Source organism: Leptinotarsa decemlineata, unplaced genomic scaffold, assembly GCF_025532065.1.
Source record: "Leptinotarsa decemlineata unplaced genomic scaffold, Ldec_3_MD MMD2_tig00026336_RagTag_RagTag, whole genome shotgun sequence".
NCBI lineage: Eukaryota > Metazoa > Arthropoda > Insecta > Coleoptera > Chrysomelidae > Leptinotarsa > Leptinotarsa decemlineata.
The window spans coordinates 6244370-6257465 of record NW_027412692.1 but is presented as its reverse complement, the minus strand read 5'-3'; the positions used below and the strand labels follow the sequence as shown (position 1 = coordinate 6257465).

At 38.1% G+C, this 13096-nt stretch overlaps 1 protein-coding gene across 1 annotated transcript in view; it reads left to right on the top strand.

Annotated features, from left to right (window-relative positions):
• Positions 1-683: 683 nt before the first annotated feature.
• The window catches only part of LOC111517895 (facilitated trehalose transporter Tret1), a 73013-nt gene continuing 60600 nt past the window's right edge, over positions 684-13096 (top strand). The window contains 1 exon segment of the mRNA XM_023174182.2: positions 684-884. Within this exon segment, the coding sequence (XP_023029950.2) occupies positions 855-884 (30 nt within the window). The 5' untranslated portion in view covers positions 684-854.

The window sequence follows — 13096 nt, the reverse complement described above, 5'->3', positions numbered from 1 at the left end:
ATAGAATATCACGGTCTGGAGAAGGCGATGAATCGCTTTGGTTGCTCCACCTGGCCTCATAGGCTTGTTAAGAGGATCAAAAGAGAACTCTTGCTCTTGATCTTAAATTACTGGGAGAATAGTTGGGGTTGTTTATTCAACTTCCATCTCCTCTGTAGACTCAAGGTTGAATTTTTTGGTTACTGCATGGTTTATAGAGTCTCACACATTACCGTGACAAAGCTTTCTACGACGAGAATGCGCCTAGTATTTTGAAGATTTAGTTAGTGACACCTAGTGGGGTCAGAGTCATACACTATTTTGTAATGGATATACACACTTCAGGATAATGCACCTCACCTCCACTCGACTGCGGTATTTTAACGACGACGCCATCTATCAACGAAGACTCAAACCACAGATATCAACCAACGAAAAAAATTTGCCTTTCGTCTTCCTTTGCAGTTTTCACAAAACAACTAGATGGAACCAGACAACCACTTCCTACCATAAAATCAGCAATAATGAATGGGATATGATGAACAATCTACATGAAAATTTCCTTTTCCTCGATTCTAATTTTAATTTCTACGGATAAATGCAACCATTCATTCATTGGCGTAGACAGAAAGATAAATTAATACCCTGACATAAAAAAATTGTCGTTATCTCCTCGTATATAATCAGCTGTAGCCTATTCAGCAAATTTTGATATGCATGTATAGGATCGACGATAAAAAACTTATTCGAGTATATTCCAACCTATAAGCAAAGCGAGAAAAGTGAGAAACGAAATAACTCGACATTGAGTGCTTTCAACTGACGAAAACTGAGTGCAAGTTTGTGATTTATCGTTTCTGCTGGAAATTCGAACCATGTCTTCACACGAAATGAAACCGCTCGTGGTAAGAACTTTTTATACATACTTGTAGTTCATATTTCACAAAATAAAGCTATGATACCAATAATCGAAAAGGTAGATATGGAATAGGTAAACTGATACGAAAAACAACAGTTTTAACTTTGAACGGATTTGAACTTGACAGTGAAATATTCAAAAAGGCTATTCATATAATATGAGTAGGTGAATTCAATACCAACAAAAACGCAAGAATTCGACAGCCATTTTTCTCATTCCTCTTTTTGCACAATATAAAAATGTCCTTATATTTTTATATGTGCAAATTCTCGAACTTTGCTTGATCAATTAAAAGATTTTTATCTTTTAATTTAAATTACCCGAACGATATCATTTACAACATTGTTTTAATGGGTTTATAAAACAGTTCAATCCACAAATTGTCTCCAAACACGTCAATTCGTGTGTACCTTCAAGAAATGATAGATATAGCGAAGCTGACGTTGTTTCTTCTTACATTATGAATGATAATGAATCAGTTCAAACCGTTCTGAGGGTTGTCTTTCTCACTCCTTGAGAAAGACAACCCTCAGAAGTGGAGAAATGTGCAAGATGGGGATTACCGAGATATTTGTTCTCAACGATTCGTAGATGGACGAAACGCACTGAGAATCGATCGACTGGCTGTCTGTTTTTTTTTATTTGAAAATAACCCTATGGTTATTAGCGGCGGAAAAGATATTTACAAGCAATAACTATATTGATTACAACATTATATTTTGTTAGATAAGTCCAGAGCACTTAAATAATTTAAAATCTTGCTAGCACTAAAATAACTCGAGGTTTCCTGCGATACCGTCGATATTTTGCACATTTCCCTTTCTAATTGAAACACTATGATGTGATGTATAGTTCACAAATGTGGCACTGTGGTTGATCTGCTAGAGATATCAAGTATTCGTGGGTTAGTTTGGTGTGTCCTAATCGAAGACGGGTGATCATAACGTGTTCCCTTCTTTTCAGTGTTCCATAGTTCCATGGTCCGACTTTGGGTTTCCATTCTCTCAGTTTGGATGGGGTACTCTGCCATTCAATGTTCCATTTACTCAACAATTCGCTTTTGAAGTATTGTTTCAAGTCGGTATGAGGGCTATACATTGTTGTTCCTTGGTTCGGATTATCAATCGCTTCACGAGCATAGAAGTCAGCACTCTCGTTTCCAACAATCCCCACATGTGAAGGAACCCAACATAAAATGTTTTTCTTCTTGAGCGATTGGAGTTCGAAAAATTGTTGTTTGATAAGTATTCCAATGGAGTGTTTGATATATATATATATATATATCCATTGAAGGAGTTGTAAGGCACTGAAAGAGTCTGAAATGATTGAAACAGTGTCCGATGTACTTGACTTAGCATACTGGAGAGCTTGAAGGATGGCGAATAATTCTCCAGTTAATATTGTTGCTGTTTCTGGAAGTTTAAAGGTCAATGCAGCATAGTCAGTCACTATTGCAGCTTCTACACCAAGATGAGTTTTGTATGAGTCTGTGTATATTTCTTCAAGGTGGTCGAATTGGTCCAGGATTTGTCGAAAATTTCGTTTGATGATGTTCTTATTGGTATCGTGTTTGGGAAACTGGGATAGGTGAGTGTTTATGTTAGGATTCTGTATGAGCCATGGTGGTGCAGATTTGATGTTTGTGGGATACGGGGTTGGAAATGACTCCATTTGTAAAAAACTTACTTGTCATCGGATCCTCTCGTAAAATGGAAGATCAGTTCTTGGCTGACAGTAACTTGTTGGAAATCGATTTGTTATTGTATTCCTGTAGGTGAGAATGTTTTTCATAGATGCAACTGCGGCAGCATATGACAAACTCAACTGGGTTCTGCGAAAACTCAGGGAAGGTTCTCCTATTTCACAGTAGAGGCTTTCCACTGGTGTGGTCCTATACGCTCCTGCGATTATGCGCAGAGCAGAATGATGTATTGAATCCAGTTGAGATTATGTTCTTCGTTTAGCAGAAGCATATGCAATACAACCATAATCTAATTCAGAGCGTATTAAAGATCGGTACAGCAGTATCAGTGTTGAACCTTCTGCACCCCATTGTTTATGAGCTAGGTGTTTGAGTAGGTTCGTTCCTTTTTGGCATGATAGCACTAGATGTTTGACATGTAGCTTCCAATTTAATTGTTGGTCGAATATCATCCCTAAGAATCTGTCTGATGTTTGTTACGAATGTTAATTTTGTGTTATTCATTTTCATTGTTGTGAGTTCTCGCATTTTTTCTTTTAGAATACAGTTCGTTTTTTCTGTAGAAAAATTGAATCCTGTGGTTTTGGACCATTTCTCTAGAGAACCTATGTGGAGCTGTAACAGTTTAGCTAGGTTATGGATATTCTTTCCTTTGACAAATAGTACCAAATCATTTGCGTATATTCTTGCCTGAAGGGGTTTTTTCAAGGAATGTAAGACGTCATTGAGTTCTATTTGAAATAGAGTGGGGCTTATTATCGACCCCTGAGGAATACCGTTTTCTTGAATCTTGCACTGTGATAATGTACCATTTACTCGAACTTGGAACTTTCTTTCCAAAAGGAAGTTCTGTACAAATGCTAATATATTCCCATCATAACCCCATTTTTTCAATTTGTCTAGAATATTAAAACGCCACGCAATTTCGAAAGCTTTGTTAATATCGAAATAGACTGCCATGCATTTCTGTTGGTTTTCAAAAGCCTCCAGGTTGATCTGTGAGATTTGAAACCCACATTAAACGTTTATTCACTATTTTTTCGAGTAATTTGCACTGTATAGGTGATGGATATTGGTCGATAGGATTTTGTTTCAAGGGCAGGCTGTCTGGTTTGAAGCATCGTTTCAACAAGTACGTTAAAATATTCAAGTTACGTATTTCTGAGACAATTTTTAAGAAAAAAAGTCTATATGAACTTGTATCCGGAAATGTTTCGTTTCGGAGATACAGCGTGTTGAAATTGAATTTTTGGTTCGTTTTTTAAAAATAACTTTTACAAGAAATAAGTTATTTGGACAAAATTTGGTACTGGGGTTTTTTGACGTGGAAAATCATAATTTTGTATTAATTTTCATGCAACATCTAGAGGGCGCTGCGTACGCTGTCATTATTTATTACGCTGTCATTATTTATTTCAAATTGCCACTTTTTTGACAGTAAACTTTTGGTACTTTTCATGAAAAAACCCACTCCTAGGGCGCTAATTGAAGTTGCTTAGGAACATTACAAAAACTAAGTATGTATGCAAACCACCAAAATTCAAAATGTCAACTTATTTCATGTCATAAAGTAAGTAGCATACTTGGATACTAACTATAAATCAAATTATCTACAAGAACAATTCGTTCAGGCCAGTCTCAACTTACCTTTCCTGTAGGTTAATGGACTGACACCTATCAGAAAACAACTACTTCCCTGACTAATACCACGAAGGGCGTTGGATTATATCCAACACGGGTCAGTGCAGGATTTTTCACTGAAGTTATTCCTGTATGCCGATACAGCTGCCGGAGTCGTTTTTCCATCATTGCAGATCGGTTTCGGGCTGTTTCTCCACTCGTCCGCATCATCAACATGAATTCGATGATTTTCGATAATAAAAAATCGAATTATTTCAGAGTATCATTCCTCGAACTAGGTTAGGGGCGATGACAAACAACATGTATGTCATCGCCCCATCTGCCTGTGAACGAGGTAACCGATAGGATATCCAAATTTGGCCAAATTCCTTAAATAAGGAAAGAATTCTTTACATAAAGTACGTAAGCATACTTGAGTTACTCCTGCATATACTGCATACGAGGATTTTGGACAAATTCGGATATGCTGTTGATTACCTCGTTCACATGCAGCTGGAGCGATGACAAACATGTTGTTTTGTCGTTCGCTTCATGTTGATGATAGACACTACCTTGCACTGACGAGTGGCCAAACAGCCCGGACTGCAAGAGTGTTCCAATAATTGAAAGTCGATTCCGACAGTTGTATCGCCAACAGCATATGCAGCAACATATGAAATAAGTATTTATGTTAATCAGTTATCGTTCTCATACAAACGACAACCCTCAAGAACTTGAACGGGTTCACGATTAACGAAGTCTTACTTACCAATGTGCGATTTTGAACTCGAAACCCATCTTCCCAGAGCTGGAATCCTGCCAACATTTAAATTATGGTGGTTTCATGAGTGCAACGAAACAAACGACCACCAATCTGACCATAAAATAAGCAATAAAACGTTTTACGAATGGTATATGAAAAATAATCAGCATAAAAATTAGCTTATCTCTTGGTCCAAATTTTAATGTTCCTCCATGTAAATGTAGGTGTTTATTGATGAAAATATGAAGGTAAAATGATATCATAAAAACATAAACGGCCTTTATCTCCTCGTTTATTATCAACTGTTCGACTCATTATGATGTAAGTGTACGGTATCAAATATAAAAATGTTATCAAACATAGCATTAATTTCGAGATATCATTTGCAGTGCAAAAAAATAATTTCATTCGTCAAAAACTGAGTGCAAGTTTGTGATTTACTATTTGTATTGGAAATTTGAATCATGTCTATACCCAAAAACACCCGCTCATAGTAGGAACTTTTCATGCATATCCAACTAGATTATAAATAGAGGAATATGAAAGTAAAATACTGCAAAAAGGCTAGTCATATCTCAACAAAACTTTCATTGAAATCCAAATCAGCTGAAATGAATACCAATAACGTTATTTCATCGTACGAGGTCTGTTCAAAAAATAAAATGAATTTCCATTTTTCTTGAAAAATATTTATTCATCAATTTCGATATTGACCCCTTCAAAGTAGCCCCTCTAAGATATAATAAACTTGTGCCAGCGTTTGTTCCAATCCTCAAAGCAGTTCTGGTATGCCCTTGATTCTGTTCAATATTGGGAACAGAAAAAAGTCTTTGGGGCCAAATCTGGTGAATTCGGTGGCTGAGGCATGATAACGGTGTTGTTTTTGGCCAAACAATTACGAACAAGAAATGACTAGTGAGCAGGTGCATTATCGTAATGCAGAAGCCATGAATTGTTTTTCCATAATACCGGATGTTTTCTTGTCGCATAACTTCAATACAATACTCCTTATTGACTGTACGACCATGTGGCAAGAACTCCTACGCTACGGTAATTGAAGAAAACCGACAGCCATCTTCAGTTCAATCAAGTTGGAGCCTAGCTCCCTTACCCTTTCAGCTGATTTTTGTCAGATGGACCAACATGTTCATGACTAAGTGGTGATGGCGGTATGAAAGTCCTCAGACATCAGTACCGCCCTTCACTGTGTACCTCTACCTGGCTGGGGTGGGATGGTTGAGGAAATTGTTCATCCATTAACGGCGGACGTGAGGGCCTCATTCGACAGAGTGTCAGGGCTTTCTATATCGGGAGGGGTCGTCTACAGCATAATCTGTAGCTTCCCTAACTAACGGATTTTCCTGAGTTTTCGCACAATTCCTCGACTGAATGGACTGCTGAATGGAAGGCAGCTGCAAACCTCTGCGGATGGCTTCGTTCCCCACGAACCACGGAGCATTCACAATCATCCGAATAAGCTTATTTTGTACTCTCTCCAGAATGGAGATGTTAGACGGAGCCTCTTGTCCCCATTCGCCTGAAGCATACATGATGACAGGCTTGAACATCGTGTTATAGATCCTACGCTCATTTTTAAGACTCAGTTTAGATCGTCTCTTGATCTTTGCCTTTACATTTGTGATGTGCGAGTTCCAGGTGAACCTACGGTCTATCAGAAGACCGAGGTACTTTACCCGCGCTTGTCAGTCAATCTCCCCTCCAGATATTTTCACTTTTATGGCCGGAGAAGATATCGCTCTTCCCATGGTTATCGCCTGAGTCTTGTCTGGGTTCACTCGGATCTTCCATTCGAAATACCAGCGCACGTTGCATGTAGACGCGAGCCGTGTCATCGGCGTATAGAGATATCTTCACACGCTCGGACCTTGGGAGGTCACTGGTGTAAAGGGAGTACAGCGTGGAATTGAAGAAAATAGTGAGCAAAACCTCAATATTTGATAAAACTTGGGGTGATTTCTTGGTATTGGCTCTCCTGGTAAAAATATGGTAAAACACTCTTGAAGTAGACATTTTGTAGGCTCATTTTCAACTGGATAACATCAACCCTCAAACTATTAGGTTAGGTTAAGTTAGGTCAGAAGTGAGTGGGACTATTCGACCCTCCACCGCAACCCGCAAGGGTCTATTGTGGCTGATACTTATTCACACTCGACCAAATAAACCCAGCTTCTCAACAAAGCCGATTTGTTTGAGTGCTCTTTCAGGTCAGATGGTGAGAGTACGGCTCTGCCGAACTCTAAAATCCTGATTCGGTCCCCAGCGGGGCAGGCACAAAGTATGTGCTCTGCTGATTCATCATTTTCCAAACAGAGGTGTCATATCCTGTCTTCCGACAACCTGAGTCTCTGCATATGATGATTCAAATGACAGTGGTCTATGAGAAGGCCTGGTAATCATCGTAGTTCATCCCTTCTGTAGTCCAACAACTGTTTGGTATCAAGCATCGAAGGGTGAATAAACGCCTTGGAGTGAGCCAATCCTAGAAGTTTCTGTCAGAAGTCCATAAATCTTTTTGCCATGACAGGCTCAGATGAAGCTGTTTGCAGCACTCTACTTTACAAGGGAGTCAGCAGTCTCATTGCCTTCCAGGCCAGTATGGCCAGGAATCTACACCAGAGACAATCTGATAAGTCCTCCGATCGAGGAAAGTTGTTTTTGGCCATTTGCTACCAATTTAGATGTTGCTGAGTAGGAGCCAAGAGCTTAGAACGCCGCTTGACTATCCGAGAATATTTTTATTGACTTGTGTATGAGGTTGGATTCTTCCAATCTCTCCGCACACAATTCAAAAGTGCAAATTGCCGCTTGAAACACCTGCACCAGAACCGAAAGGTGTTTTTGATCCATCTGTGAACCAACAACTATCTGCTCTTAATATTTCTTTCTCCCGAAGAATCCAGTCCTCTCTACTCGGCAGTTCGTAGTTGACAGTTACAGGCATAAAGTCAGAGGTCATTTTCAAAATGCTGTCACTTCCAGTGTCAACCAACCGTCTGTCCCCCTCAACCAATACTTGACCTTTCTGTTTATTACTTCCTGGAGAAATCAAGTAAAACAGTGAAGATTCTCGAGTGAATATCGTGTGTGTAGGTGATCTACTCGACTGATTTCAACATGGTCCTGCTGCTGCATTAACGTAAGGTATCTTGCATAAATATCTATCGGATATAATCCAATGTCCAGCATTAGAAAGTTTTTTTTTCGGGTAGGCAACTACCAGGACCTACGGTATAGGTACTTTGGGAGAGATGAATGTTTCGAAATATTCATTTTCTTATGAGTATCAATTGTTCCGCAATGAAACATGAAAATTCATTCAAAAATAGCCTGAAAATAGCCTACCAAATCTCGAGGCTGCATTTCATACACAATCGATTTCGGATACCTCCATACGAAGAAGTCTAAGAACAGGTGGCCATTCTACTGCTCCTCTTCTACCAATGTATCTAGCAGGTAATCTATCATTTAGCCACTGTTCAACTGTGAAAAAGTAATGTAGTGGAACTCAAAGACCCCAGTTTGAGAAATTTCAAAAAACGTTTGAAAGTTGTCCTCCGAACAAGGTAATGATGTTTTAACTGGCTGATAACTCTTGAAATGATTTTTGGCACATGTACAAACAGGCTTCATTTCTAACGATATGAAATGTTTCAATTATACAGCCATTTCAGTTATTAATTTTATTATCATTATGTTTTTTTTCACCTACTCCTTGTATCTATTATACTATACTTATACAGATATATTAAAATTGAATTTTTTGTGATCTTATAGATTGTGTCTACGTCCAAGGTTGGGTTTAAAAGCAGCCCGACCCATTCATCATTCTTGTTAGACATGCATTTATAAACAATTGAATATGATGAACAAAGGCGTCTTATTATTATTCTTATTATTATCTTTATTTATTCATCTTCCGAAGTATAAGACATTTTTTTAAATATTTCTATACACGAAACCGATCTATAGGTAATTATTTTTTTCCTCATTGATGTGTATAAAATTGATGGGATGATATTTTTCTCGTCTTGGGTATTTTTGCGAAAATTACCGAAAAAACACATTTTCAATTATCCAATTCAGTTCAAAATTTTATGGTGTATCTTCAACGTAAGTCTAACAAACCTTGTTAATCTCAAATCTATAATTCTTTTCTTCAACAGTTACCTTTGACCAATGTTTTTCGAATAACACATGGACAGATAGCAAAATAAATGATTTTACGCAAAATTTTATTTTGCAATTTTCGTCAAATAAAAAAGTTGGGTTCCCAGTATGAAAATTCAAATAATTTCCAATCAAAAGATACGGGTGTGCATACATGAAATGCATTTGAAACAGAAGAGTGAGTTGAAAGAAACTAAGATAGTATTTCAGAAAGTTGTTTTTTTATATCGCATCATTAAATGGTCAAATAACATTTACGCCTCGCCTAAATTCATTATGCTAGGTTTTCGATTTCCTAAGTATCGCTCTTGAAAACAAGATCATATGGTGTGAATAAAATAACAAAATTGACATGTAAATAGAATAAATTTCGCACGATATGTTATCTTACTTAGAGCCTCGCCATGAAATGATAGGCCAAGTTGAATTACTCACACATATAGTCAGTGGGTATACTTGAAGACTGGCTATAAATCAAATTATCTAAGAACAATTCGTTCAGGCCAGTCTCAACTCCCTACACAGTAGGTTAATGGACTGACACCTATCAGAAAACAACTACTCCCCTGGCTAATACCACGAAGGGCGTTGGATTATATCCGACAGGTGTCAGTGCAGGATTCTTCACAGAAGTTATTCCTGCATATGCTGTTGGCGATACAACTGCCGCAATAGATTTTCAATTATTGGAACACACTTGCAACTATCAGTCGGATATAATCTAACGCCCTTCGTGGTATTAGCCAGGGGAGTAGTCCATTAACCTACAGTGTAGGGAGTTGAGACTGGCCTGAACGAATTCTGTTTAAAAATCTGTCTGTTTAAAATCTGTTTTTCCGTTAACCAGCTGTCGCACCCCTACGAACGACAACCCTCAGAAGTCGAAACTTGTGCGAGCTAAGGATTAACGAGGTCTTACCTTTTAACGTGTGACTCCTAACACGGGAATTGTTCTTAGATAATTTGAATTACTTATTTAAAAAAAAAATAATAATCATCACGAATTCTATCAGTGTCATCAAAAATAGGATAAAACAATATATATTCAGTTTGCAGAGAAATAATGTACATGATTTCCTGAATTGTAAATGAGAAATATACATTAGATTTAAATTCGTGTTATCAAATAAAATCATCAATTAAGGTATACATATGTAAAAGGAATAATTATTTAATTGCCAACTGACATGGGAATTGCATTTTATGGCTATGATACATGTGTACTCACCGGATTCCCATGTACAACCTCGAGTTTCTGTGGGATTCATGTTTGTTTACTGTAGGTTTATTCTGTAAACTTCACCATATCCATGCACTTGGTAACTAAACATTATTAATAATTCTATAGTACTCTTTCAATTTAATGATCTATAATATGCTTTTAGTATTGTAATGATTTATATTTACTATTGTTATATTTTTATCTTGTTTTACAAATTTTACTGCATCAATTTTATCTATGTTAAAAATTTGCAACCTACATTGTATTTAATAATTTTAATTTAAAATACTTAAGGAATAAAATAACTATTAATAAACCACCCTCACCGCGGACAGCCAATGGCTATGCGGTTTCTCTCCTTGTTTATTTGTTCTATATAGTTTATAAGATATAATGTTGAATTTTATCCAAATAAACCTTATTATTATTATTATTATTATTATTTACGTAAGCTTGTTGATGATGATGGTGTTTCGACATGCCTTTCTGCATTTTCTGGTACTGCTTTCAGGAAAAAGGTCCATGTGGACGTTCAATTGGAAATTTCATGTCCTATTTAGGAAAACATTGTATATTTCGAACAAAATGATATACTACAATGTATGAAGGAAGAAAAATGTGACGAGAAGAATGTACATCCAACTCGAAAACTTCCATATATTTTCTTGCTGATTAGAGCTGGAAAAACGAAATTTTATATGCTGTTTCCGGAACAACTATAATCATCAAAATTATCTTTAGAACCATTTTGTTCATTGATTTAAGGTAAGGTATCCGTTTCGTCTACGATTGCTTGGGTTAGGTTAGGTCCAAAGTGAATGGGGTTTATTCGACCCTCCACTGCAACCCGCAAAGGTTCGTTGTGGCTCACACCTATTCACACTCGACCAAATAAACCCAGCTTCTTAACGAAGCCGATTAGTTTGTTTGTTGGGTGTTCCTTCAGGTCAGATGGTAAGAGTACGGCTCTGCCCAACTCTAAAAACCTGATTCGGTCCCCAGCGGGGCAGGCACAAAGTATATGCTCTGCGTAGGTAGTCACATAGTCAAGGTGCAACATTCCCACCTTGATACCCGCGACAACTTTCCCATATGAGGATTTTTGCACGTCAGCTACACCTGACGATGCCTTAGATTCAACCATGCAAGTCTATTTCGCCTCTGGTTTTGGTGAATCGTCACTTGAGCGCAAACGTTTGCTAACCTGCTCATGGGGAATTTGTTCCTCCACCTGAGACAGATTCTGCGTACCCGCTCAAGAATTTGGTGCAAGGCGGTTTCATAAGGTACCCCGCTCTTGAGGAGACGACTCGGTCGTTTCCTGGCTGCACCACCAAACCTTTCTTTTTGGGTTCAGTTATTGAATCAGGAGTTGGAGAGTTGAGAAGCTCTCGCTCCTAATCTAAATTTACAGGGAGGTCATTTGGAGTTGTAAGCTTGACATCCATCTCCTCTGTAGACTCAGCGTCAGTAAGAATTTTTGAGTTTACTCTGTCCATAAAAGTCCCACGAGTAGCTAGGGAAAGAAGGTCAATCACGGCAGAGCCCCGCATTACCGTGACAAGGCGATGCTACGACGGGAGGGCGCCCGGTATCTCGAAGGTCCGTAGAGACAGCTGATAGGCTCAGTGTCATTCATCCTCTCGGCACGGATTCACACACCTTAGGATCAAGCCATCGTTGAGATGCCATTCAGTTAGGGAATAACAGAACCACAAGTGATTCTGTCATTTCCGTATCCAGCGGGGCTACGTGGACGCAGGCATTCGAAGGCCTCAAAAATATTCAACAACAAAACGGGAAACATCTTCTCCATCTCTCCAGTGGTGAACACTATTGGTTAATAAAGGAATCTGAAAAAACTGCATCAATAAGCCTATAAGTCGAAACATAACAAGTTTTTTGACTAACCTCAAGTATTCGGAGATATATGCTCATCTCAAAAACGATCTGAAATGTCAATATATGCGAGTGCGTGGACTTTTCAGTTTGAAGTGTTTAATATGACAGAATGGTAGTGGTTGGAACCTGTGAAGTAATCATAAGTTCAGATCCTCTTCTTTGCAATGGTAAAGAAGCATTCTTAGGGCCGCTTTTTGGATATTGGCTGATACTGCATATGCTGGACATGCCAACAGCAAGGTCAGCAGCTTTGATAAGCCAATTTTTCAAAAGTTGTTGAAGAATATTCCATGCATCGGGTTATTCTTGTGTTGCTGCACGAGTGAAGTAGTCTGTCCGGCTTTTGAGTGGGCCTTTTGCTGAATGGGTTCTCAGTGACAAAATTATAGTCTAGACCGATTTCATTAACTGCTAGGGCAGCTACCTTAAAGAAAATGCTCCAATTCCTGCTCTCTCATGGTCGTGGACTATGCAGAGAAGAGAATCCGAACTCCAGATGACTTTACAGGCTCCATCCAGTTCCATCCTGTCATATAGACACCCCAAACTCAAAAGTCACGGACTCGCTATTGTCAGGAAAAGTACAAGTGTGGAACGTACGATTTTGGATGCAAACTTATATAGAGATGAATAATTTTTCAAGTTGTCACGTAATGTTGATACAGCTCCTTCAGAGTTCACTTCACTACTCCAAATGAATAGAATAAGAATAAGAAAACTTTATTAACTACATTGTGAATAACTTACACGAGTACCAGGTCAGTAACAGTACAAATATGAATGTGAAAATAATAAAAAAAT